At 44.1% G+C, this 27,847-nt stretch overlaps 1 protein-coding gene and 1 long non-coding RNA gene across 3 annotated transcripts; one reads left to right on the top strand and one right to left on the bottom strand.

Annotated features, from left to right (window-relative positions):
- IFIH1 (interferon induced with helicase C domain 1) lies at positions 1–27,847 on the top strand. Of its 2 annotated transcripts, none has more exons than XM_079977060.1 (16): positions 1–988; positions 6,529–6,685; positions 7,678–7,833; positions 9,242–9,325; positions 12,481–12,704; positions 14,364–14,574; positions 15,200–15,417; positions 17,163–17,279; positions 18,574–18,697; positions 18,812–19,042; positions 20,673–20,929; positions 22,314–22,463; positions 23,384–23,545; positions 25,944–26,134; positions 26,781–26,874; positions 26,981–27,847. In XM_079977060.1, exons 1-16 carry the CDS (start codon positions 962–964, stop codon positions 27,164–27,166), a joined length of 2,589 nt encoding a protein of 862 aa, XP_079833186.1. In that variant the 5' UTR covers positions 1–961; the 3' UTR covers positions 27,167–27,847. The 2 variants fall into 2 exon arrangements, with proteins under 2 accessions (XP_079833186.1, XP_079833185.1); XM_079977059.1 differs by lacking the exon at positions 1–988 and adding an exon at positions 3,285–4,478.
- Positions 13,030–13,935, bottom strand: LOC307220631. Its single transcript, XR_013841008.1, has 2 exons — positions 13,299–13,935; positions 13,030–13,256 (listed from the first exon to the last, which is right to left on the bottom strand). It is a non-coding gene; the product is annotated as an uncharacterized lncRNA (long non-coding RNA).

The raw sequence follows: 27,847 nt of genomic DNA, 5'->3' as shown, positions 1-27,847 counted from the left end.
TCCGATTCTCCATAGAAATGGTAAACCTGGATTAAATGGAAAAATAATTTTGATGAGTGCAACATTGTGTAGAAGCTGCGCAATTTTACATCCATGAGCAGCACTGAGTCCACAGCAGTGTAGAAGCTTCCTGTTCACTTCACACAAAGATCAAGTGCCACCAGATCTTTTTGTCTCTCTTTTTTTAATGGGGTAGCTTTATTGAAGTACTTATAAATCTCACTTTCATATTAAATATCACAAGGTGGTATGCAACCTGAAAACCCAATACTGCAATGAAAACAATAAGAATGTCAGACACATCGGTAAAGCCAACTGGGCAAAGAATCTCAGGTTTGATATGGCCTGTCCGAATAACAGTTTTTGACAAATTTAAGAAAACAATCAGGTAGGACTTCTGCCAAACCTCTATTGGTACGCAGTTCCACAGACCAGGGACTGCCACATCAAGGCCCAGTCCCTGGTAAAAGGCTAACTGAATGCCAAGGACCATGTGGGACCCAGGGCCCCATCAGAAGATGTCAGCAATAGGAGGCTGAGCTTTAGAAATTAGCAAGTCCTTCAGGTACTAAGGGCCAAAGATAGTAAGTGTTCTAGATTGTACCTCTTTCAATGTAGAGCACCAAGGTGGTTTATTTGCTCTTCTCAAATATGCCTTTCAGAGCAGGCCATGGTCACTGCATTATGTAAACATTTCATATTAGGAAATATTAGGCAACTTTCACTTCACATTATGAAAGGAAACCAACTGAACATGATAGCTGCATTGTTGATGACCTTTTATTTTATATGGTATGTATGCAAACATGATGCAATAGCTAGAAATAAAGCATAGAAATGTTATTGGCACTGCTTTCATCATGTCTGTTTGGTTCCATTTCAGAATCTCTCTATTGACATTTCCTCCTTAATTTCAATCAATCAAGCTAAGTAATTGGCATTGAAAAAGTGCATCGTATACATGGATCGGAACACGTCACGAAACATGGTAGGAGATACTTTAGGATAAAACTGTCCAGACACTGTGAGGGACGAAAATGGCTCTTAGGACCCATGGTGATGTAATTTCATAGTGTCATTTAAAAATCCTGCCATGTTCTCCACAACGTCATTACTACAATTGTTCAGCAGATAAGCCACCCTGGGAGAGTCAGTGCGATAAATCCCCTGCTTCAATAAGGGAGCCAAATACTTATATTTTTGCATAAAATGGGCAATAAAATAAAACGTGTGATGGATTCAACCTGTTTGTACCACAAGGGCAGCATCTTTCAGAGTATGGGATTTTCAATAATCTACCTTGCAAAACTGCAGATGGCAAGACGTTAAAACTTGCGAGGGCAAGAGCTCTGCATAGATGGGGATTGTAAACTGGTGTAAATATGGAGTGTCCTGGCCAAACGAAGGTGGAGTTCCCAACCCCAATGGGGAACAGGTTTTTTGGCTGCACTGCAAAGGGTTTGGAATTCACTCTCTAGGATTCTGCACTTGATTGTCTGGAGTGCTTCCAGTTTTGGGAGCATAAGCAGTGACTCAAGTGATAGGCCACACATTCTGATTTTGCTTTCAATGCAAGCTAGCCATTTACCACCTTAGCTTTAAGATCCATAAAGAGGGAAAATAAATATTGAGAAATGCCAGGTGCACTTATTATCACGGAGAGTGCCAGTCACTTGTAATTTTGTTTTCTTAGAAACGATACTTCCCTTCTTACTGTGAATCTGAAACTTAAAGAAGGCTGCTTTGATAAAATTCCCTTCAGCACTAGCTCAAGTTCACACACTTGAATTAGAGACAGGGATTTATTTATTTTTACTTTATTTTGTAAAAGCACCCTTACACGCAGATTCTAAGCATGTTTATTCCAAAGCAGTCTCATTTCATTCAACAGGATTCACTTCCAAGTGTGCACACGACTCGTGCCATTTTGGCTGAAAACACCACAAAGATTTCAACCTTTCCTATTTTGTGGGTGGGATTCAGTCACATACCAGCAAATTTATGTTGTACAACTGAAGTACATTCAGCACCCTTCCTGGCACCACAAACCCACTTTCCAAAACGGGGGGGGGGGGGAGGGGGGAGAGAGAGAGAGAGAGAAAGAGAGACTCTGGGTGTTAAGAAAAGTTATGGAGAAATGTGTTGGAAAGTGTAGTTTGACAATTGCTTAACATTACACTGAAATTTCCAGACAGCCCACTTACTGAGCATTGGTAGAGTATGCCTGGGAGTTTCTAGAAACTAAGCAACATTTTTTTATTTTTTAAATGGATAATTTGTGTGTGTGGATTTGTTTGCAGGGAGGTTAAACAGTGTGTCAGGCAAGTCTTCCCTGAGTGCATTTTCCCTGAACATTCCTGCAAAAAATCCTCTCTTTTTTGGTGTGTGTATAAATGGAATTGTTCTGCAATAATAATAATAATAATAATTTATATCCCACCCTCCCCAGCCAAAGCCAGGCTCAGAGCGGCTAACAACAGTAAAATAATACAACATTCTAAAATCATTTCATTATAAAATTAATTCAAATCAGATTAATGGCAACCATTGGGCTAGAGTTCTGTGAGGATTGCCAAAGGAGGGGGGCAGGCTGTGCCCTGGCCAAAGGCCTTGTGGAGCAGCTCTGTCTTGCAGGCCCTGCGGAAAGATGTCAAGTCCCGCAGGGCCCTAATCTCTTGTGACAGAGCGTTCCACCAGGTTGGAGCCACAGCCGAAAAAGCCCTGGCTCTGGTTGAGGCCAGCCTAACCTCTCTGTGGCCCGGGACCTCCAAGATGTTTTTGTTCGCAGATCGTAAGTTCCTCTGTGGGACATACCAGGAGAGGCGGTCCTGTAGGTATGAGGGTCCTAGGCCGTATAGGGCTTTAAAGGTTAAAACCAGCACCTTAAACCTGATCCTGTACTCCACCGGGAGCCAGTGCAGCTGGTATAGCACCGGGTGAATGATCTCGCAGCAAAGACCCTGTAAGGAGTCTCGCTGCGGCATTCTGCACCCGCTGGAGTTTCTGGGTCAGTCTCAAAGGCAGCCCCACGTAGAGTGAGTTACAATAATCCAGTCTGGAGGTGACCGTCGCGTGGATCACAGTGGCTAGGTCAGGGCGAGAGAGGTAAGGAGCCAACTGCTTAGCTTGGCGGAGATGAAAAAATGCCGCCTTTGTTATAGCTGCAATCTGCACCTCCATGGAAAGGGAGGTGTTGAAGATTACACCCAAACTCTTAACAGACGGTGCTGGCACTAATTGCGCCCCTGCAAGAGATGGGAGTCCCCCCCCCCCAATCCTATATCATCCGACCCAGCCAAAGGACCTGTCTTCGAAGGATTTAACTTCAACCGGCTCCCACATAACCATCCAGCCACATCCAAGTGCTTCAAAACAGCTTTACTTACCAGGCATGTGATTGAATCTCGCCAGAAAATAGAGACAGTCAAGAAACCCCTACTGTATTGCGTAACCTGCCAGTAAACAAATCTGAATGAACGCTCAATAAACAAACCCCCTGGAAGTGGCCCTTGAGCCAAACTGGATGCAGCAGGGACGGGAACCTGCGATCCTGGACATTTTGCACTCCAGTCATGCCTCGGTATTGGCCATCCTAGCTGGGAGCGGGGCATGGGAGTACAACCACCCCTGGAGACAGACACAGGTTCCCCACTCCCATTCCTTGCGAAGGATTGCGTGGGTTGATTGGGAAGGCGAATCGCCGTGGTTGCGTCCTTTGTGCTGCGAGCAAAGCACGGGAAAGCGAAACTCGCCTGCAGGAAAAAGCCGACCAGCGTTTGGAAACCGAGCACCAGGCGAGAATAGAAACCGAAAGTGCCATGTCCTATAAGAAGCTGCCGGCGGAGTCGCCCAGCCCAGTGGCAAACGAAGCAATCGGTAAGAACGGAGTATTGCTCCGGCCTCCAGGAAAAGACAAAACTTCCAAGAGCGACGGGAGAGATCGCTTGGCTTTAGTTTTGTCTTTTTGATCAACAGCCACGATCGCCCTTCCCCACGTGCAGACGGGGCGGCGCGCAGAGACCCTGGACGGCGGAATGGAAGCGGCGGCCCCCTCCCGCGACGAGACCATCCTGTACCTGATCTACTGCTTCAGAGGGCGGATCAAGAGCAACATGCGCGTGGCCCCCGTGCTGGACCAGATGCCCTCTTTGCCCCACGAGGAGAAGGACGTCATCCGAGCCGTGGCGGAGCGCCGCGGGGACGTGGAAGCGGCCGAGCAGCTCCTGTGCGCCCTGGAGAAGGAGCGTCGCCCGCCGGGCCTGTGCCAGGAATTCTACGAGGCGCTGTCGAGGGACGGCTTCAGCGCCGCCGACTACGTGGACCCCAGCATGAGCGAGCTGCCCTCGCCTTCCCTCGAGGCCATGGACGACACGGGCAAGTTCCTGGTGAACTTGTTCTCCAGGACTCTCGTGGAGAAGCTGAGAGCCACGCAGGTAGCCGATAAGTGCCAGCTTTTTACCTTCGAGGACGTGGAGCGGGTAGGTAACGCTGCCTGAAACAATTCGTCCGTGATCCAACCCCCCTCCCACTCAAGAGAGAGAGAGAGAGGTATTTGGGTATATATCATAGGATCACAGAACTGGAGAGCTGGAAGGGACCATGGGGGTCATCTAGTCTAACCCCCTGAAGTGCAGGAATCTTTTGCCCAAAGTGGGGCTTGAACCCTGAGATCAAGAGTCTCACGTTCTATACCGACTGAGCTCTCTCTCTCATCCATTCACATGTTTAGGGTAAGGTTAGAGGGCCCATCCCCACATTAAGATCAGGTTAAAGGTAAAGGGACCCCTGACCATTAGGTCCAGTCGTGGCCGACTCTGGGGTTGAGGCGCTCATCTCGCTTTATTGGCCGCGGGAGCCGGTGTACAGCTTCCGGGTCATGTGGCCAGCATGACTAAGCCACTTTTGGCAAACCAGAACAGCGCACGGAAACGCCGTTTACCTTCCCACCGGAGCGGTACCTATTTATCTACTTGCACTTTGACGTGCTTTCGAACTGCTAGGTTGGCAGGAGCAGGGACCGAGCAACAGGAGCGTACCTCGTTGTGGGGATTTGAACCGCCAACCTTCTGATCGGCAAGTCCTAGGCTCTGTGGTTTAACCCACAGCGCCACCCATGTCGCTTTAAACATTAATTGTCAAGGGGGATTTATTCGTTCGTGGTGGGGGGGGGTTGTACTTGCTTTTATTGTGCGTTTTGTACTTTCATCTTGTATTTTTATGTTGTGAACCACCCTGAGATTTACAGGTTGAAGGGCGGTATAATTAATAAACAAACAAACAAACAAACAAACAAACCATTCTGCGGGATTGACTGGGTAAAGGCTTTCCTTGGACTGCACCACTCGAAGCTGGTGGCGGCAGGGTGGAATTGCAGGTTTTATTGCTACCTAGCATTGCTGTGTTGTTTTTCCATACAGTCGTACCTTGGAAGTCAAACGGAATTTGTTCTGGAAGTCCATTTGACTTCCAAAACTTTCGGAAACCAAAGCTTGGCTTCTGATTGGCTGCAGGAACTTCCTGCAGCCAATCAGAAGCCCTGTCGGATGGTCAGGTTCCAAAGGACGTTTGCAAACTGGAACAGTCACTTCCCGGTTAGCGGTGTTCGGGAACCAAAACATTTGGTGTTTGAGAGCCAAGGTGTTTGAGAGCCAAGGTACGACTGTATTTGGGAAATAGGCATTCCGCAGACAAATATTCAGGGCAGTCTGTCTCCTGACAAGTTATTTTTCTACATGGAAGGATTCTTCCCCACCTGCACTGAACATTCTGTCCCCATCGTAGTCCTGGAATAGTACAGCACAGGAAAAGCTTTACATTTTGATTCACACTCGGAAACACTCCATTTCTCACAAGTAGCTTGAATAATGGGTGTGACAAGTTCCTTTCCCAGAAGAAACTGTGAACGTGAAATGCATCGTTACTGGTCCAGGTTCTGCTGTTGCCCACGGAAATTGCATTTTTTAAAATACAGGACTTATGAGCCCCTTTCTCACTAATGGTTATACCAGCCCGGGGTCCTCCATATCATATGGACTACAATTCCCACTAGCCCCAGGCACCGCGGCCATTCTTGCCAGAGTTGATGGGAACTGTAGTACATAGGAGCAAGAGAGGACCAGACTATGGAAGGCTGGTTTTTACACACCAAGCTTCCCATGGAAATACTTTTAATCCAGTATTTTCTCTGCAGGGCAATAAAGGAACCTGTTTTATAGGTACAGTCGTACCTTGGTTCTTGAACACCTTGGTACTCGGACGTTTTGGCTCCCGAACGCCGCAAACCTGAAAGTGAGTGTTCGGTTTGCGAATGTTTTTCGGAAGCTGAACGTCCAACACGGCTTTAGCTTGAGTGCAGGAAGCTCCTGCAGCCAACTGGAAGCTGCGCCTTGGTTTGTGAATGGTTTCAGGAGTTGAACGTACTTCCGGAACGGATTAACTTCGACAACCAAGGTATGACTGTACTATGATACATCTTACAGAAGTACCAGTGTAAGTATTCCTTCCCTCCTCCCTTTTCTTTTAACCCAGATCAGAGCCGAAAATGCAGCAACAGGGAATGCAGCAGCAGTGAGGGTGCTGCTGAGCAGAGTAGTGCAGAAGAAAGAGTGGCTGTCGCCATTTCTGCAGGCCCTGCGTGACTCTGGGCATGAAGATGCCGCAGATATCCTAAGTGGACATAAAGAGGGTAAGAAAAATGATCTTATAGTTTTGAAAAGGTATAGTTCTTAGCCTTCCCTTTGTACAGTTGCTCTGGGGAAACAGAAACATAGGGCTTGCCCACACTTAACCTTTCCCCTGCACTTTCCAAACTCGGTCTGCGCTTGAAAGCTCTGTGTCCAAGCCCCCATTCCTTTCTCTCTCTTTTTGTTCCGGAGTTTTCCCTGTGAAAACGCACTCCTTAAAGCTGAATTGGAGCAAATGGGAACCCACTTGCTCCGATTGAGCGCCAAAGAGCAGATTTTTGCGTGGAAAGCTCTCGCGCAAAAAAAGGAGAGCATTTGGACACAGAGCTTTAAAGTATTGACTTCTGCCTGGAAAGAGCGGGGCAGAAGGTGTGAATAAGCACATGCTGGGAACTGCATGTGTAAATTTTGACATGAAAGCTGCAGTCCAATGTACGTACACATCACATGTTAAAAATTGTTGAACTCTGTTAAACTTACTTCTGAGGAGATGTGCACAGGAACGTGCTGAAAGCAACAATATAAAGCACGCTTATACAATTTTAAGCAGTTGTGGAATCCTGGGAACAGCTGCCCAAGATGGTAGACTAAGACATGACTTTACCTGATTTTTGGCATGACAGATCCAAACTCAAAAATTACACCATCCATTTAAACATCACAGTACGTATTGGTTTCTAAAAATCCCAGGCAGCACCAGGCACTTCCCACTAGTGCTTAATAAAACCCATTAAATACATTAAAAAAGCAAACAAACATTCCTACTCTCCCTCCTACGGCACCTTGGTCTGAATTCACCTGGGGGAAAAGGATAGAAAATCTGGGCACAGCTCTTTCAACACCTTGCTTCAAATTTGAGTTTAAAACGTGACATTGGTCTACCTTATGGTTTATCTCCCTGCCTTGTTGTGTCCCCACGTTGTCTGTTTTGCTCGCCTGCGTATGGGGGCTGATCTCTGATGTTGCTAAATAACATTTTGTTTCATGTGAACAGAGCAAATAGTCAACGGGATGCCTGCAGGTGAGACTATGGGCACTGAGGAACCTCAGGTACCTGAGAATCCAAAGCAGGGTGCTGAGTTGGGGAGCAGCTTCACCCGTGAGGAGAATGCCTCAGAAGAATCGTGTGGAGGGAGTTCTGCAGTTTCAGGTAACCTGTCAGCTCGGCTTTTTTAAACAAAGCTTATTTATTTACCATATTTTTCACTCTATAAGACGCACCCGACCATAAAACGCACCTAGTTTTAGAGGAGGAGAACAAGAAAAAAAATATTCTCTCCCTCTCTGCGCAGCGCCCCTTCAGCGAAGCGGGAGGAGAAACAGAGCCCCTTTCATTTCTCCTCCCACTTCGCTGAAGGGGCGCTGCGCAGAGAGGGAAAGCTGCGCAGCACCTCTCCAGCGAAGCGAAGCCAGGAGAGCAAGAGGGGTCGGTGCGCACCAATCCCTCTTGCTCTCCTGGCTTCAGGGATAGTCGCTGAAGCCATGGAGCCTGCATTCGCTTCATAAGACGCACAAACATTTCCCCTGACTTTTTAGGAAGGGAAAAGTGCGTCTTATAGAGTGAAAAATACGGTACTTGGTTGCAGCATAGGAGCTGCCCTGTAGTGGAGCTCCCAAAGCACATTAAAACATATTGGGTGCAATTGTGGTCCTCAAGCTACAAAAGGTTCCCCATCTGTCCTTTAAAAATTGTGGTGCTAGGAGCTTTTTGCTCATGTCCAGACTCCTTAATATTCCCCCCCCCCCAGTGGGTCCACCCACACTGCAACACAGGAGAGAATTAATAGATCTCAGCTTAGCATGCACAGGTTTTCACTCCATCTTTATGGCAACTATGGTCTGTCTGGTTCAGGAGTCAAAACCTATCAGGATGGCGACGTTTGTTTTCAGACTTGCTCTCTTGCACTCTTTTTGTAAGCTCATCATTGACCAGTAGGTGGCACCCTTAGCAATTCGTTGTTAGGAAAGTGTGGTTGCTTTACTGCACAATTTGATGCATGTTTACTCAGAGGCAAGCCCTGCAGTGGCAAATAATGCTTGTTGTTGTTGTTTAGTCGTTTAGTCGTGTCCGACTCTTCGTGACCCCATGGACCAGAGCACGCCAGGCACTTCTGTCTTCCCAGGCACTTCTGTCTTCAAAAAATGCTTACCCCCTAGTAAAATGTGCTTAGGATTGCAGTCTTAGGCAAATATTTTCTTGCATTAATGGCTTATGTAGTCTGATCAGGTCGCATTGTGACCTGTGTTTAATTCTAGATATGGCATTCAAGGTTGTGTCCCAAGTATTAAGCAAGAATTTCAGTGCTGGTAAATCTAATCAGACAAGGACAATATAAGCATTTTGAGCACATGGAAAGGTTCAGGTTTGCTTCAGCTGATGCATCTAAGATAGCCTGAGCTGTGTGAACAGCACATTCCTCTCTCTAGGTGCTTTGCTGAAAATGAGGTTAGAGGGAGACTGTTGTGGTCTATCAAAATGCGAAGCACATTGGCCTATGATAGAAGTAACTGCATATCACAAAATATTTACACCCTCATTTCTGTATTGTGTCTGCCAGATTCTGATGTCAGTTTGCTGGATGCAAGCACCAATGATGTGAGCGAGAGTGTTGCGCGGTGCAGCCTCGCCAACGGTGATTCAGGTCTGACTTTCTCCACGGAACTCTATTTAAAATGCGAAACATTTACACTATCTGTTGAGGGATGATATTCTTGAATCGACTATTCCAGGATATTTAGCCTAGATTTAAAACTACTTAATTTTATTTAATGGTGACCATTGAGTCTTTTATATGTTTTATGCGTCTAATATGTCTGGAATACCAATGTTTTATGGATCCCCCCCTTTTTCCTTGCTCTTTTATGATTTTACTGTCTAAATTATGCCGACAAAGGCTGGATAAGTGAGCATTTAAGCCACATCATTGTAGGCTGTCGAGGTAGAAACCGTGGCATTCTTCTGTCTAGTGTTGTGAGCAAAATCTATCAAAATGAATACGTGAGATCAGAACTGCTTGAGGATCAGAGAGAAAGAGAGTGTGGATTCTGTTTCTCCTTCCTGCCTCAAGATTTGATACTTGATGGAATGGAGGATTTTCCCTCCTTCCCCTGTTGTGCAGGAAACAAGAGGTCCGAGACCAGACTACCATCTTCCTCTTAGCACTGTTTTGTACCAAAAGGGAAGGGCAGCACCCAGCCATTGGCCCAAAGCCCAGTGGCTGATGGCAGCTTGTTTGCTCTTCCCAGTAAGGAGCCCATCGCAAGCGCCAGCTGCCCTGTGGGTTGCATTCGAAAGGCGCTCGTAACCTAGAGGATGTTTATAGCAGGCTCGGAGGAAAGCTGTAATTTGGGCAGCAGGGTGCGTGTGTTCTTCCCTCCCAACTCAAGACGTAAAATTGTAAATATTTGTTTGCGAAATCCAAAGCCTTGGAGGCAGACAGGATGCAAATATCAGTTTAAGGAAGGGCAATTTGTAATTCTTTGTAATTCAGCACAGCTCTTGGGATCCTTCAGTTTCTTGGACAAATTAATGTTATTAATACTTAGTAGTTCTGTTTGTATTGGGCCCACCAAATTTATTTGATAAATTAATATCCCTCCCTTACTCCCAGGATGCTGGACTAGATGGGCCATGGGCCTGATCCAGCAGGCCCATCTTAGGTCCTTATGGTTAGAATGTTGGAAATAAGACCCGGGAGGCCAGACTTCAAATCCCCACACGGTCATGAAGGTCCCTGGGTGACCAGTCACTTGCTCTCAACCTAACCTACCTCACAGGGTTGTTGTGCGGATAAAATGGGGAGGTGAATAGCCATTGTCAGGTGCTGTTGCGGTTGCTCAAGAGTAACCAGGCAGGACTCCGACCTGTGTTTTACAGGCTTTATTTTGGTGCAAAACTATTTACAGTGAAGAGTCCCAAAGCTCACGTGTGGCTCAATTGCTAGCAGAATCCGGGAGTGGTCTTTTTTTGTACTTCCCCCAACATAAAAGTTTCGTTACCCCCAACCGTTTCCGTCCCTCTCTGCGCTTCAGACTACTGCGCAGGATGGGCGATGGCAAGGGCGTGCTTCCCTTGCTCAGGAGCGGTGTTAAGGCTCTCACTAGCACCTCTTCTCCCCTGGAGGTGGGGTTTTCCTCCTCGCCGGAAGAGGAACTGCTTCACAAGATTTTCGGAGACTCCCCGTAACCCAGCTGCCCTTCTATTTCTCACCTCTGAGCTGATGGCAGTTCCCTGACAGCCATGTATGCCAACTTGAGCTCCTTTGAGAAAAAGGTGGCATATAAATGCAATAAACCAATATTATCTCCCCTCCACCCTGTGTCTAATGATCAGAGACTGAATCAGGAGACCTTGAGGGAAATGAACTAGGTGAAAATAACCCTCTTCTCTGCCTTAAGGCTTGCCTCGTCCACTGTCCCCGCCCTAGGCTTTTCCATTGCTCTCTTCTTCCACTTGGAGAGATTTCCATTAGCAGATCTTATCCAAGCCTCACTTGAGTTCTATTAACTTAGTTGGGCTTTCGGGAGAATTGCCCATAGAAAAAGATGTGACACTTCCTTTATACTGCTTACAAATATAACTTTATAGCGTTTTCTGTATGATTTAGCCACTAATGATGATATCATCAGAAAGAAGGTATCTTTTCCAAATATCATCAGACACTCTTTGAATTTTTCCCCGCCCCTTTCAGTCTGTGTTTCCTTTGGCTCCATCCACTTAGCACAGGGGTCGGCAAAGTTTTTGTGGCTTGGGCTGGTTCACAGTCCCGCAGACGCCGCGGTGGGCCAGAATACGCACACACGCAAACGCTATTTCTGGTGCGGAGGAGGCGTGCGCAGCTTCCCATGGGCTGCAGGAGCTTCCTGCAGCCTATGGGAAGCTGCCCAGCGTCACAGAAGGCGGTCCCCGCTCGGCTCCATGCCGGTTTAGCACAGCACACAGGAGCTGACTGAACAAGCGGCAGGGGTCCATGGGCTGGTTAAATGACCCTCAATTAGGTTGCCGACCCCTGGTTTAGCATATCGTAAAATTTTGGCAGTAGGCTTTTCAATCCATATAGTGTCTTTTAAAATGCAGTTGTCTCTGTTTATTTGACCTCTCCCCCATAGGTCTCCAGAGTAAAACATACTATATGGTGAAACAGAAAACAATCCTGGCCCCTGAATATTATCATATGGATATAATTCTAGTCAGTAACAGGCCACATTCTTTTGACAAGATCATAAAACATCAAGCAGTCCTAAATTCAGTTGCTTTTACTATTGTTACTCATTAAATTGTATACCACTGAATGCAAAGATGGTTTACTAATCATAAAAAATAATTGAATAATATGATTAGAATACAGAATAATTTAAAAGACACCGTAATTAAAATGCACAATAGAACCACTTCATTAAAATGTTGAAATATGAACAACCATGATTAATATTTGAACTGCTCCTGCTCACCTGCCAAAAATTACCCTCATGTGGTTGGCTGGGCTTGTTCTGGAAATGACCCTTGAGCTGAAAAAGGTCCCCACCTATGGTGTACAGGATTGGAGCCTTAAACTGTGCATCCCTAGAATGAATTGACACCAGCTGTGATGCCCAAAGGAAACTCTAGTAGCCCGTCAGCCATATATTGTGGCTTGACAGGTGTTTGCACAAACATTTCTGCTGTTGTGGGGAGAAGGCAGGAGTTATCATTGGTCAAAAAACATGGGCGTCTCTGGCTTACACCTAAATCTGCATGGTGGAAATTATAGAGGAGTAGTAGAATGCTTTTCTATTTCTTGGTCTCTCTTAAATGCAGATGATGCTGAGGATGAAGAGACAAGAGTTTCACCAGAGCCAGAGCTGACTCTCAGAGACTACCAGATGGAGGTTGCCAAACCAGCCCTGGAAGGGAAGAATATTGTCCTGTGCCTTCCTACAGGCAGTGGCAAGACCCGAGTAGCTGTCTACATTGCCAAAAACCACTTGGATAAGAGAACGGAAGCCGGAGAGCATGCAAAAGTTATTGTGCTTGTCAACAAGGTACGCTGTCCAGAGGTTCTCAAACAGGGTCCCATGAACTACTAGTGGTCTGTGATGTTAGGAGGTCCTCAAAAAGCTTGCAAAACCGTCGAGGATATCTGTACCTGGCCCTGTGCTCGATGTACTTTTTTCTGACAGTTAAGATCGAGATTGTCTTTGAACCAGGGCTGGGTTATCAAACAGGCTAACAAGACCCTAATCCAGGTGTGGTGATCGCACAGGGCCCCCGGACATTTGACAGTCTATTGACCCTGTGGCACCACTGTGATTGCTTTCTTTGCTGCCACCACCCCGCTTCTCACGGGGACACACGGAGTCCAGACAGTTGTTAACATTAACAAATAATCAAGTTTATTTTTAAATGCAGGAACAAGCGTATGGTTTCAGTTTATTTTTCTCTTGTCAGTTTCTTAATCTTAGTTCCTAACAACTCCAAACTGATTATTCCAACTATCTATCTGACTCAGCCTAATAATTCCTCTAACTCTTTCTCACAATACAACTCTACCAACCCACACCTAATCCTCCCTCTTCCTTCTTCACCTCCCAAACCTCAACTCCCAACTCCCAAACTTCAACTCTCAACTCCCAAACCTCAACTGACTTTCAAAACCTCCCACTCTAACTTTTACTCCCCCCTTGCATTCTCACTGGCCAATCACATCACACCCATTTTAACCCTTTCCTTATGACCCATCCTAGGAGGCAAACACCACATTAGGGTTTCCCAGTCTTGGGTCTCCAGCTGTTTTGGACTACAACTCCCATCATCCCTAGCTAGCAGGACCAGTGGTCAGAGATGATGAGAGTTGTAGTCCAAAAACAGCTGGAGACCCAAGTTTCGGAAACCCTGCCCTAGTCTTAAGGCCAATGATTTTCTTAAAAATGATGTTGATGTGGCCTCTCCTTAAAGCAATACCAGAAAGTTGTAAAATTGTGTCTGGTCTTGGATCTGTAGAGCAAAAACAAACGCTTATTAAGCGGTACATAAAGGTGCCCAACAAAACTTCAAGCAGTCCAACGGGGTGGGGAGACAATTTTGAGAACCGCTGTGCTATCTGCTTATGTGAGTCATGCAAGCACAGAACTGTAGGATGGCAGGCATTTGGTTCCAAAATAACGAAATACTTCATTCTGAGCGGAAGCACAGTTCATATTCCTGCCTTGCAGAGGGTTGGACTAGATCAGGGGTCAGCAACCTTTTTCAGCTGGGGGCCGGTCTGTTGTCCCTCAGACCTTGTGGGGGGGAATGAATGAATTCCTATGCCCCACAATGCCTACCCATGTAAAAACACCAGGCAGGCCCCACAAATAACCCAGAGATACATTTTAAATAAAAGGACACATTCTACTCATGTAAAACCACACTGATTTCTGGACCGTCCGCGGGCTGGATTTAGAAGGCAATTGGGCCGGATCCGGCCCCTGGGCCTTAGGTTGCCTACACATGGACTAGATGATCTTCAGAATCCCTTCCAATTCTACAATTCTGTGATTCATGTTAGTGGGGTAAGCTTGCATAACCTTTGGCCAAAACTCCTTAGCATGCTTTGGATGCTATTGTGTAGTTCGCAAATGCGCAAAGAGCTTAAACAAAGGTCATTATTACAGTAGGGGCTTAATTGTATCCCCAACTCTTGGCTGGAAACCTTTTCCTAGGTGCCATTGGTGGAGCAGCATTTCCGGAAAGAATTTCATCCCTTCCTGAAGCATCGGTATCGCGTCATTGGGCTGAGCGGTGCCTCTCAGCTGAAAATTTCCTTCCCTGCAGTTGTCAGAGATTATGATGTCATTATCTGCACAGCTCAGATCCTTGAGAATGCATTGCAAAATGCAGACCAGGACGAAGAAGAGGGAGTTCAGTTAAAAGGTATTTATTGTGGATAACTGTGTGCCTGTTCGTGGTTCTGAGGCCCTAAACACATTTTGTTTGTGTGCCTTTAGAAACATGCTTAAAACGGACACTTAGATTTTGGAAGAAAAGAGGTCTCAAATTGGGACATGCTGCTTATGGAATACTTTAATCATCATCAGTAATGATTTTATTATTTATACCCAGCCACTTTGGGAGGCTTCCAACACATAAAAACATAATAAAAGGTCAAACATTAAAAACTTCCCACTACAGAACTGCCTTCAGATGTCTTATAAAAGTTGTGTAGTTCTTTATCTTCTTGTCATCTGATGGGAAGGCATTCCACAGGGAGGGCACCACTGTGAAGAAGGCCCTTTGCCTGATTTCCTATAGCTTCACTTCTCCACTTTTTTCAAAAGAACGTCTGAGTCGACATGGTTAGGATTGTGCACTGTGCATTATGTCTCTCAGGGCCAAACTATGCAGACTGGGTTTATTGCAAGCAACCAGTTTGTGTGTGTGTGTGTGTTCCAATGGAAATGGGTGCCCTAATCCCAAACAAAAGTTGTAATCCTTCCTGGGACTTTATGGTGAATGGCTGGTAAGACACCTTATTAAACAAGTAAATGTTTTTCCTCAGAGTTCTCCCTGATCATCATTGATGAATGCCATCACACTCAGAAGGAAGCGGTGTATAATGGTATCATGCGCCAATACTTAAAAGAGAAGAGGGACAATGAGAAGCAAAGGAAAGAGGGAAAGCAGTGTTCTCCACAAGCTCAGGTTCTGGGACTGACAGCTTCACCTGGCGTCGGAGGTGCGAAAAATGCGGCAAAGGCTGAGCAGCATATTTTGAAAGTAAGTCACCGTAGACTTGGAAGGTCAAGTCTGGATCCAAACCAGTAGGGGGGGGGAGTGGGGCAGATTGATACAGAAAAATTCAATCTCATATTTTATGTCACAAAAATGAGTCAAATAATATTTTTTTTGGCTTGATGCATGGCATAACTAATCAGTATTATAAAAGCAATCAAAAGAACCATTAAAGTTAGAAGATAATAAGAATATAATGACATTGGTTTAAAAAAGGTGTTTTTTATCATTCTGCCCCACCTATGGGGCACTTTGATACAAAGCGTAAATTGTATGAGAATGGTGATTATTTGCAAATATTTAATGAAAAAAACATTTTTAATTGTGAGAGATCATAATCAGCCTTACAATTTGTTACTTAAAATCTAAATTACGTATCAAAACTAACAGTGTTTCATACACATCATAGACTTTATGGCAGGTTTTCTTAACAAAACATCAAAACATGTTAATCTTTCCTCAAACACCTATCCATTAAAAAAAAAAAAACTTTGGAAAAACTTAAGAAGTATAAGAACTCACATTAGGTAGTCAAAAAATAGTAATTTAAACAAAATGCTTATAAAAAATAAGATAATTACTTAACATTTAGCTTCAATTGCACATTATATCCACTTAAGTCCATAGAAAAAGTATAAAGAGATATGTGCCCATTGGGAAATTTGGTTTTGGCAACGGCAAAACAACATCCTTGAAATCAATGCTTGTCTTATCTTCTACATTGGGGAAGACAAACATACAAGATCCTGGTTTTTTCCTGAGATATGACACATGATAATCAGTCATACTATATTTAGAAATGACTTCAGCCACATAGAAAACAACAATTTTTTTCTTTTCAAATTTATTAAGTTTAGAGATTTCATGCAAATTTGTATATTGGGGCACTATTGTACACTAGCGGGGCACTTTTATATGTATCAATGTGCCCTGTGTCTTAGTGTATCAAAGTGCTCCAATGGACATTTTCAAAAAAACCAACAATTATTAATAAAACCATTGAACTTATTTAAAAATCACGTGTAATCCTGATTACTGAGTGGAATAATTTACCTTTGGTATTTTTAAATCTTAACCAAACGACGTAAAACAGTGTTGGAACACTTTTACATTTCGCATAATTTTTTAGTTGGCCGAACTTAAAACACACCTACTCTCGTCAAACACCAACAGCTAACTGGCGGGCAGCGGGGTTGCAAGTGTTGTACTCACACATGTAAAGACACGTTTTAGTGATGTCGCAACACGAATAACATTTCTCGATATTGAAATATTGTTGGTGTATCAATGTGCCCCGCTTCCCCCCCTATATTGTTGAATTAGGATTTGACTGCTTTCTTTAATTTATTGTTGGTTGGTGTGTTGTTGTTGTTTTTTTTAATCAATCAATAGCCACAACATTAATTTGCCTATTTGCAAATGCGGAGATGGGAGGATTTGGAAAAGGCCAACTGGGAATGAGAAAACCAGAGGATGAGGAAGCCAGAAATCAAAGCCACAACCATAAATCTATATTTTGGATTGCGCAAAACATTGTTACTGAAGCAAAAAAAAACCACTATGCACATATTTATTCATGGTTGGGCACCCTTATTAATCATCTGAGGTAGTGAAAGCTTAATTAGAAAATATATGTTAAGATTGATTTCATGGGGAGAAATGTTACGTCTTTAGGCAGCATTACTCACAAAATGCATGTGCCATGTCTGTTATAACCTTCCTGCTTCCAGATATGTGCCAATCTCGATGCAGATGGAATTATGACAGTTCAAGAACATGCCCTACAGCTGAAGGATCAGGTGAAAGAACCCTCCAAGAAGTTTGAGATTGCAGACAACAAGAGAAAGGTATGGATTTTTGTTGAGGCTTTTTCTCGTTGAATTTATTTCTTTCTTCTCTGCTTTTGCCTCTTCATAATAAATCTGACGCTTCAGAAGCGAGCCCACCTTGAAGCAAGGCGTTTCATGGGCTATGGGATTAAACTTCGGGTCTATCCAAGTCTGCTTCTTTCTCTCCCCCCTCCACCCCACCCCAAACGGAACCATCTACGTATAACTTGTGTCCTTTTGGGCCAGAATTGAATTGGGTGGAATCTGAGGGCATGAATCCTGCCACATTTCAGAAGGATAGCCATAGTGGTTTTCCCACAAGGACAGGCATTACAGTTTTAGAGTGGGTAAGAAAGACATTCCCCCTCAGTCAAACAGCAACCACAACAAAGCAAGAGGAAATAAGTGAACCTATGTTTCTGTGGGCCACAAAATAACAAGCAGGAGTATGTATCCGTGGGCCACTGAAAACCATCTAGGGGACTTTGTGTGACCTGCAGTTTGTTTCCTTGCGTTATCAGGGAAGCAAGACTTCATTTCAGTTGGAGGTTTCCATCTCTTTCGATACGCACACTATATAGAGAGAAGTGTTTGTATATGAAAGGCTTCCTTTTTCAAAATGCTTGGCAGAGCTTTCCACACTTCTTCTCTTTCCATGCACCCAGCACCCAGGAAACACAAAACACCTTATTGTCAATTTAGCTTCCTCCCTACAACAGGCCTTAAGGGTAGAAAGGCTTAAGGAACAGCTAACCTGCTCCTTCTTAACTCCCTTTGTTGGACACCCAATTCACAGCAGTCCTGGCTAGCATATCCTTTGGTAGGGGATGATAGGACTTGTAACCAAAAAAATATCTGGAGGACATCATGCTGGCTGCCCGTGTTCTTGCTGCTAAATGGGGAAGGAATTAAACTTCAGATAATGACGTTATGACCCTGGTTTTAACATTTTCCTGGGAGAAACTAATTGGAGATGGGAGCCAGCGGCACCTCAACTCCACCCCACCATAAATGGATCTGCCAGTCATGTTGCCTGCCACGGGCGACGCTTTCTCTGCACCTCTGTTGTATCCAGGCTGGCAACCTGGGGGCCATTTTCATGAGCTGCATAGGCATAGCCATTCGTTGCTTGATAATTGGCTTGCTGTGAAGTAATTGGGCCATTTTGTTCATGTCTAGGGGAGTATGTACTTGTTTATATAAATATTCTCTCTCGCTGATGTAAAACTGAAGGAATTCGTATCCCTTGTTGATGTTGGCAGAGTATCCCTTCCCTCATTAATGAGTGAGTGCCCATGTTTTTCATTTTTAGGATCCGTTCAGAGAGAAACTCATAAACATAATGACAGGGATCCAGACCTATTGTCAATTTAACCCAAGGGCTGAGTATGGATCTCAGACCTATGAACAGTGGGTGATTCAAGAGGAGAAGAAAGGTAACCATGTTTTTAAGTGTTTTGTAATGTTTTGCCATGTCAGTTGTCCAAAACTCTCCCAGACATCTGTCTGTTGGTTTGGTAAAATTTGTTTCCCCCACCCCTCCTGCCTAGCTGCCAAAGAAGAGCATCGCAAGCAGCGGGTCTGTGCAGAGCATTTGAAGAAATACAACGACGCCTTGATAATTAATGACACCATCCGAATGATTGATGCATATAATCATCTCAAAAGCTTCTACAAGGAAGAAAAGAGTAAGAAGAAGGCAGTGAATGAACACAATGAGGATCAGCCAGGAGCATCAAAACCAGATGAAACTGATGCATTTCTTATAGATTTGTTTTATGGTAAGCATGAGACCCTTGGCAAATTGCCATATATTCTTCCACTAACCTCTGTGCAAATGCAAATAAGAACCAAAATCCAACCATTACTTATAGTTAGGTTACCCTATTCAGAAAATAGTAGCTTGAACATAGTGGCTGACAGGGACACAGTGATGACATCAGAAGTTTACATCTGTGGGACTCCTTTTCTTTAGCATCCTAGGTTATTGCGGGCTGTCTTTCACTTCCAGCAGAGATGGGAAGCCCAAATGTTGCTTGATTTACTGATCCCATTACCCTCGCCCAGCATCGCCAGTGGATGAAGGGAGTTCTCTGGAGAGGGGCAGGTGTGGGTGCTTACATGACCTCCCATAACAGGAGTTGCTATGGTTTACTAGAAGAGAGAGGGGAAGGGGTGAACTCAGTATGGTGCAAATGCATGGACTGCAGTGCTGGATCGGTTCCACCAGAGCATTTGAACTGCACCAACCTTGCCACTGTCTCTCCCTCCCAGTAAGCCACAGGAACTTCAGGGCCTGGAAGTCCCATACGGGTTGATGCCTGCCCCACTAACCACTGCCTTTCTGGAAGGCCATAGATTTCCCACCCATGGCTTACATAGTAAGGAGAATATCAGTTAAAGCACACCCTTGCCACCTTTCCCCCTTAATTGTGATGCACAAACACATACACACCCTTTTTTATTAAAGCTTAATTGTTCCTTAATTAGCAGTTTGCAGCTAATTGGTGTGATGGAGAAGCAGATTGATTAAGCAATAAAATGGCAGGACCAGATTCAGAAATTAGCATCTGACTGGTCTTGCCCATCAGCCTTTCTTTCTTTTTTCCATTGTTTGCTAATGAAATCTTTCCAGTTTCACTCAGTATCATTTATTGCTTATTTGGTGAATTGTATCCCACCTTTCTACCCAATGGTGCTCAAGGTGGTGACAAGTATGAAGCTTTTATTAGGTATTATGGCATTACTTACTTTTATTTTTGCACAGACTAAATATCTGTACTAGCATTTCTGTGATGCAACGAAGCCACCGTGATCCTATATTGAACGTTGGTATTTGCTATGTGCTATAGGCTATAAAAGGGACGCGGGTGGCGCTGTGGGTAAAACCTCAGTGCCTAGGACTTGCCAATCATATGGTCGGCGGTTCGAATCCCCGCGGCGGGGTGAGCTCCCATCGTTCGGTCCCAGCTCCTGCCCACCTAGCAGTTCGAAAGCACCCTTAAGTGCAAGTAGATAAATAGGTACCGCTTTATAGCGGGAAGGTAAACGGCGTTTCCGTGTGCTGCGCTGGTGCTGGCTCGCCAGAGCAGCTTTGTCACGCTGGCCACGTGACCCGGAAGTGTCTGCGGACAGCGCTGGCCCCCGGCCTCTTAAGCGAGATGGGCGCACAACCCCAGAGTCGGACACGACTGGCCCGTACGGGCAGGGGTACCTTTACCTTTTTACATAGGCTATAAATCACATATACCCAACAGGTTACCCTCCAGAGATTGTTGGACCCCCAACTCTGATCACCCCCAGCCAACATGGCCAATGGTCTGGGCAGATGGGAGTTGTAGTCCAATAACACCTGGGGAGTGACAAGTTAGGTTCAGTGTTTTATTCGTTTGTGCATGTTCATTTTTATAGCGAAAGAGAAGGAGCTGAAGCAGTTAGCCAGTGAAGCAAAATATGAAAATGAAAAGCTGACCAAGCTGCGTAGAACGTTAATGGAAGAATTCACAAAGACATCTGAGCCCAGAGGAATCATTTTCACAAAGACACGGCAAAGTGCTGTTGCTCTCCACCAGTGGATTGAAGAGGACCCAAAATTTGAGGACGTTAAAGTGAAATCTCACTATCTTATTGGTGCCGGGCACAATAGTGAGTTTAAGCCCATGACTCAGGTAAAGAATGAAGGTTAAATATGATATCATATTTATCTTTACCACTCAGTTGGGAGGGAACAGATTCTCTGATAGGTGGAGTAGGAATCCTTGCCTGTTCTTATCCAGACTATTTGATTTGGTGAGTACTTGAATAAACCCCAAGGAATAAGTGGTAATAAATCCAAAAAGTGATATTCTTGGAGAAAGTCATTTAAGATTAGCATCTTACTCGCTTCATTTTTCTCCTATAATCTGGTGTCACTACCAAAATGGAGAGGGCAGCTCCTACAAGTATATGCCGAGCCTTTTGTTTATCATGTTCCTTCTGCCACAAACAAGCCCAAAATCCAATTTTTGTTTCCTCACTTTGTGCTTTTTCTATTTAAAAAGCAAGGGCAGCCAGAGCAGCAAAGAGAAGGAGTGTGACGTAACACGAGGGTTCGAGGAAGGCTGCCTCATGGCCTACAAAGTCCCCTCAGGCCCAGAAGCTAAAATAGCACTCCCAGTAAAGAAGTGAGAAGATGCCAGGCAGTGCGACACTAGCACATTTTGTGCTAGGACCTCTAGCTGTGCAAATAGCATCCTTGGCGAAGAAGTGCAAGGATGCCAGGGGAGGAGAAAATGTAGGAGGTGAGCAGTTCTTGCCCACCAAAGTCTACTCTAAGCCTTCGGGGAGAGATGGCCAATAAGAAGAATGCGGCGAGACTTGGGGAACGGTCCTTTGGTTCTGACTCCTCCCTCTCGCCTATTATTGATGGGGGAAAGTGGCATTCACAGCTTTTCAGCGAATAAATGGATTCCAATGGAGAACATTCAGGATAGGTAGCTAGTTGGAAGAAAGGGCTGGAGATGCCACCATGCCTCCTCTGATTTATCCACTTCCAGCATTTAGTACCGAGAGGCTTGTTGTAGAAGGAAACCCAAAGGAAGGCCATGCAAACCTAGAGATGTTCCTCTAACATCTAAGCTTTTCCAGAAAGAAGAAGATTCTACTTAGCACTTCCAAGCCATCAAGTAGGGTGAAAGGACAGAGGACCGTGTTTAAGAGCAGATCTCATGGGAAATCCACAAGAAGCTGCTTGGAATTTTACTAGTATAGTATCTTTTTGAGGTGGGTTTTGTGTGGAACTGTATTTGTGTCTCCTGTCCATCAAACCCAGTTGAGCTAAACCCCCTACTGTAGAAGAACCAGTATTATCCATTCAAAGCTTTTGAGAAAGTTTATGCCTTGTGTTATGGTTGCTGAAAGTTGGGCTCCTTTGTAAATTGGTTCAGAAGCAATGTTGGATATGTAAGCACGGAAAACTTATGTGCTACTCGCCAAACCCCCATGACTTGCCCATTAGCTGTCGAATGCATTTTTTCTTCCATTAATGAACGTGTTTGCGATGTGTTTCCACAGAATGAACAAAAGGAAGTCATTGAAAAATTTCGTGCTGGAAAAGTCACCCTCCTTATTGCTACTACTGTGGCAGAAGAAGGCCTGGATATCCCAGAATGCAACATAGTTATCCGCTATGGCCTTGTTACCAATGAAATAGCTATGATGCAGGTATGCCCCATTTGTATGTTTAGATTTGTTTTCTCCCTGATCACCCTAGAGAGTTATTAAAACAAAATACCACGTAAAAACACTTTTTTAAAAAAAGCAGCAGTATAAAAACAGGTAAAAGCACATAATAGGAATTTAATAATAAGAATTTATTATTTATACCCCGCCCATCCGGCTGGGTTTAAGAGCAACTCAAACAAAAATTTGTGGGGTTCAAGCACATGAAACAGCCCAATCTTATGGGTTTTTCTGTTTCATCTCCTGCAGAGAAAATGGCATTCCATTCAGAAAATGCCCATTTTGTGCATATATACAGAACCATTTTACACAGATAAATACATTAGCAAGGCTTTAGGATTGTTTGTAATTTTGTTATGAATGGACAATAGGTAATTTAAATGATTTTGAAAGTTAACAATGGACATTGATAAATAATGGAACATTGATAAATAATGAAACCAAGGAAGGGACATGGGGGAAGTCATTTTGTTTTGTACTATTTTGATTTTGTATTGAAGTTCTTATTTTTGTTTTGTTTTGGGGAAAAGTAATAAATTGTTATCAAAAAAATGCCCATTTTGGGGTTGCTGCCCTATGATACTCTGTAGGACAAGGGTGCCTTGAGTAGAATTTCCCTGGACGATTTATCTTACAGGTCTACACAGGTGCAGGCAATCTTTCAGGTAACCTGGTCCCAAGTTATTTAGGACTTTATACGCTAACAATAAAGCCTTGAACAAGGCCAGGGAGCTTATTACTTATAGGCTTTTGGTGAGCATTTCGCTAACCTGCTGGAAACGAGATTTGTAGCTTGGTCCAGGATCGCTGCTCACCCCTCAGAAGGCAGGAGACGACTCCTGCTTGTATGTACACCTGAACGTGCCCTGTATTTATTTATCTATTTGCCTTGTCTGTTCCAGGCTCGTGGACGAGCTCGAGCGGACGAGAGCACCTATGTGCTTGTGGCGTCAGGGGAATCGGGAGCTGTGGAACGTGAAAGCGTCAACATGTTCCGCGAGACATTGATGCACAAAGCAATCAAACGTGTCCAGGCGATGCCCAGAGAAGAGTATAGACGTAAGGTAAATGGCCCATACCGTAGCTAAGGCTGCTCTGGTTCTAAAAAGAGGAGCCACGTTGGTCTTTAACTTGCAAAAGTATGTTGGGAGGGGGAGCCTCGTGGCTGCCCCTCTTTGCACATCACTGCCACATGCAGATCCTTTGGCAAGGAAGAGCCCCATCCACCCACCCTCCTGCTTTATAATACAGGTTACAGACTCTGTTAACCCAGAAATATTACCTCGGGTAATATTTGCTACAGGATGAGAACAGAAATCGTGCTCCGGTGGCACAGCGGCAGCAGGAGGCCCCATTAGCTAAAGTGGTGCTTCAGGTTAAGAACAGTTTCAGGTTAAGAACGGACCTCCAGAACGAATTAAGTTCTTAACGCGAGGTACCACTGTACCAGCAACAGGTTGTCTTCTCAAATACAGTGGTACCTCGGGTTACATATGCTTCCGGTTACATATGCTTCAGGTTACAGACTTTGCTAACCCAGTTCTTAACCTTGGGTTAAGAACTTTGCTTCAGGATGGAACAGAAATCATGTTCCAGTGGCGCAGCTAAAGTGGTGCTTCAGGTTAAGAACAGTTTCAGGTTAAGAACGGACCTCCAGAACGAATTAAGTACTTAACCCGAGGTACCACTGTAAAGGAAAGCTCTGGGCTGATGTGTGAGGCCAGTGGATTGGGGTTCTTTGGTCCCCCACTTCCCTAGAACTGACTGCTTCAGCTGGCATCAAATGGATCTGAGAGGACCAGATGGGTAAAAGAGTAAGGGGAGATCCGGAAAGATCTGTGGCCTTGCGTGTGAAGCCACCCAGTTTGCTTCATGGCCCCTGGGTCCTAGTCCGACACTCAAGCCCCTCCTTTATACTGGTTCACTTACTTTTACCAACCTATGATACAGGACTGCAACAAGATAAGGCTTTGAATGTGGGGCAGGGCGAATGGTGTGCAAATCCTAAGTGGCGGTGTTACTATCAGTGTGGTGTTTCTCTTTATTTTACTTCAGTGTGGTGGTTCTCTTAATCTTTGGCTGATTGATACTCCATAGGGAATATTGCCTGGTGCCTTCATTATATACCTTTAGGCGCCAGGAAAATATGTTGCTTTTTAACCAGGCTTTTGGCTGATCTGATTTACATCCTATGCCCTTAAAAAAAATGTTTTTTGGGGGGCAGCTATTGGGTTGTTTTTATTTTCATTATGTATTTTGCAGTTTTGTGTCTTGATTTTATTCTGTGAACCGCCTTGAGACCCCTGGGTATAGGGTGGCATAATAATAATAATAATGCCTTTTAAATGTGTCTGCAGGAAGGGAGAGCTATTGTTTTGCTGTCTTGTTTTACGTATTTACTTGTTTTTATTCTGCATTTTATTCTGTGAGCTGCCCTGAGATCTTATGATGAAGGGTAGTATATAAATCTGATTTTATTTTTATTTTTATTTATTATTGTTATTATTATATATTAATCTTAGTGTATCTGCTCCATTTACATATAAAGCCTCAGGTGGGTAGCTCTCATCTTGGCTCTGCTACAGTGAGAATGCAAAGTTAAATGAGGCTGAGGGAAAGATTCTCATCCCCTGCCTTATACACAGATGGACCAGTTTAGTTTAGCCTTGAGAAAAGCAGATGGAGCGAGTGTACCCACATATTTTTGGTTTAAACATTCTTAGTTGTAAAAAAATAGGAGGGTGCATTTTTTTTTCTTTTTTAGTTTAAAATAATTGCATGTTACTAACGGCTTGTAGATTTGACGTTTTGTGATTGCTTGTATTATGTAGTGCTGCTGCTGCTTCTAATTTCTGTTTCAGATGTCATATTGTCTTAAATCTTTTATTTTGTGTTGGAACTCACTTTGGGATTGCATCCATGGTGAAAAGCAGAGTTTACACATTTTAAAAATAAATAGAAATAAAATAGATCAATGTTAACCTGTAAATCATAGAATCATAGAATCATAGAGTTGGAAGAGACCACAAGGGCCATCGAGTCCAACCCCCTGCCAAGCAGGAAACAAAGCGGCCTAAGAATATGGAAGGAAAGGGAAGAGTCATTACCTGTTGTGGCAAATTATAAACTAAATAAGATAAATAGTTCAAAGTAAGCCAACATAATCTAGGTGGTTGTTTTAGTACTGTGGTTATTTGGTTAATAGGCAGAAAAACAAGAGTGATTTTTATTATTTATTTAGGGAAGCTTTTAATGTTTGATGTATTACTGTATTTTAATATTTGGTTGGAAGCTGCCCAGAGTGGCTGTGGAAGCCCAGCCAAATTATTATTATTAATTATTATTAAATGCCTCTTGAATCAATTTCCTAACATGAAGTGTTCAGGTTCACCTCAGACTTGTGACTTCTTTTTGGAGGGGGGGTAGGCTGATGACTTCATATGCACTTTGTTCCTTCATTAGATACGAGACTTTCAGCTGCAAAGCAAGATGGAGGCAAAAATGAAGGCTAGGAAAGAACAGTCAAAGAAATTCAAGGAACAACCATCCTTGATCAAGTTCCTCTGCAAAAACTGTACCAAGCTGACCTGTTCAGGAGAAGACATACAGGTCATTGAAGACATGCATCATGTCAGTGTCAAAACGGAATTTGCGTAAGTGTCCTGCTCAGGGCTCTTGGTAGAGAAGCCTTTGTAATTTATTATTTATACCACGCCCATCTGGCTGAGTCTCCCCAGCCACTCTGGGTGGCTTCCAATCAAGTGTTAAAAACAGTACAGCATTAAATATTAAAAACTTCTCCCTCAGATGTCTTTTAAAGATAGGATAGCTGCTTATTTCCTTCACATCTGAAGGGAGGGTGTTCCACAGGGTGGGCGCCACTACTGAAAAGGCCCTCTGTCTGGTTCCCTGTAACCTCACTTCTCGCAGTGAGGGAACCACCAGAAGGCCCTCGGCGCTGGATCTCAGTGTCCGGGCTGAACGATGGGGGTGGAGACGCTCCTTCAGGTATACTGGACCAAGGCCGTTTAGGGCTTTAAAGGTCAGCACCAACACTTTGAATTGTGCTTGGAAACGTACTGGGAGCCAATGCAGATCTCTCAGGACCGGTGTTATGTGGTCCCGGCGGCCACTCCCAGTCACCAGTCTTGCTGCCGCATTCTGGATTATTATTTAGGCAGCTGAGAGCAGGAGGAATGTCCAGAAGTGGAAATGGGTGGAACACACCTTCCCTTGCCTCCCTGACCTTTCATTGCTGTGACCTGTATTATCCTAATTCTTACTTATCTATCATTTTAGGGACCTTTATATTAAAAGAGAAAACAAGACTCTGCAAGCAAAAGCAGCGGATTATCAAACCAATTGGGAAATTATCTGCAAAGATTGTGGACAAGTAAGTGTCTTGTTATGGGCTTGTAAATTTTGGTTGCCTTAATAATCAGCGATTGTTTTACTCAGTTGTCATCTTTTCCTTACGGATTCCTTCATTTATTTCCCAGGTTTGGGGAAATATGATGGTGTTCCGAGGCCTAGACCTGCCTTGCTTGCAAATAAAAAATTTTGTGGTTTCGTTCAACGACAAGAAAACTTCTGTCAAAAAGCTCTTCAAAAGATGGGGTGAGCTGCCCATCAAGTTTCCAGATTTCAGTTATGCGGATCATTGCATTTCCAGTGATGATGATTAAGAAGGCTTGAGAGAGAGAGAGACTCTAAGGCATGTGGAGATGCTAAGATTGCGCACTCAGGTTCTTAATAGGGAAAGGTTTACCTGAGCCTGTTTATGACTTGAGGACCACAGCACCAAGCAACGGCTTGTATGCATGGCAAGAGCTTTCTTTTCGCATCAAATTCTGAGTAGTCAGTTCATGCGTGCAGCTGTGAGTCACAGAGCGGGAAGGTGTAGTTGCGTGATGCCCACACTTGTATAAATTAGCTCAACAATGTGGAATTGCCAAGTGCAGTCGAAAGCTTCTGGGGAGGGTCATTTTGCTTGGGAATTTGCATTCGACCCTGCAGTGGCTGTCTAGGGTGGACCAACGTCATCAGACCATGTGGAACCATGTCTCTAATCAGAAAACAGCATTAAATAAAACCCATGTTACCAATTATTCTGTTGCCTAATACACAGCTGATGCTATATTCAAGTTCCTGTGCAATTCATCAATAAAAGCACATTTCCTAAATTGATTTGTGATCAAACTTTAACAAAAGAGGCAAAGTCTGCTGATGTTTGACTGAATCTAGTGTCTTGTTTATGTTACAAATATATATGTATTTCAGCTACAAAATGTTTTGCACTTTAGTACCGGGCAGCTTGTTGCTCAATGTTCCTGTTAAATAAAAATAAAATAAAAAATAGGCCATTG

Source organism: Podarcis cretensis (genome assembly GCF_951804945.1).
Source record: "Podarcis cretensis genome assembly, chromosome: 1".
Lineage (NCBI taxonomy): Eukaryota > Metazoa > Chordata > Lepidosauria > Squamata > Lacertidae > Podarcis > Podarcis cretensis.
Note: the sequence above shows the minus strand (reverse complement) of the source record. Positions and strands in the feature narration are given on the sequence as shown.

Excerpts from the sequence above, each read along its gene's own strand:
- IFIH1 (XM_079977059.1), top strand. The coding sequence starts at position 4,035 with ATGGAAGCGGCGGCCCCCTCCCGCGACGAGACCATCCTGTACCTGATC. Across the intron at positions 4,479-6,528 it reads CCTTCGAGGACGTGGAGCGG|ATCAGAGCCGAAAATGCAGC; the intron begins GTAGGTAACGCT and ends CTTTTAACCCAG. Across the intron at positions 15,418-17,162 it reads CTGAGCAGCATATTTTGAAA|ATATGTGCCAATCTCGATGC; the intron begins GTAAGTCACCGT and ends TCCTGCTTCCAG.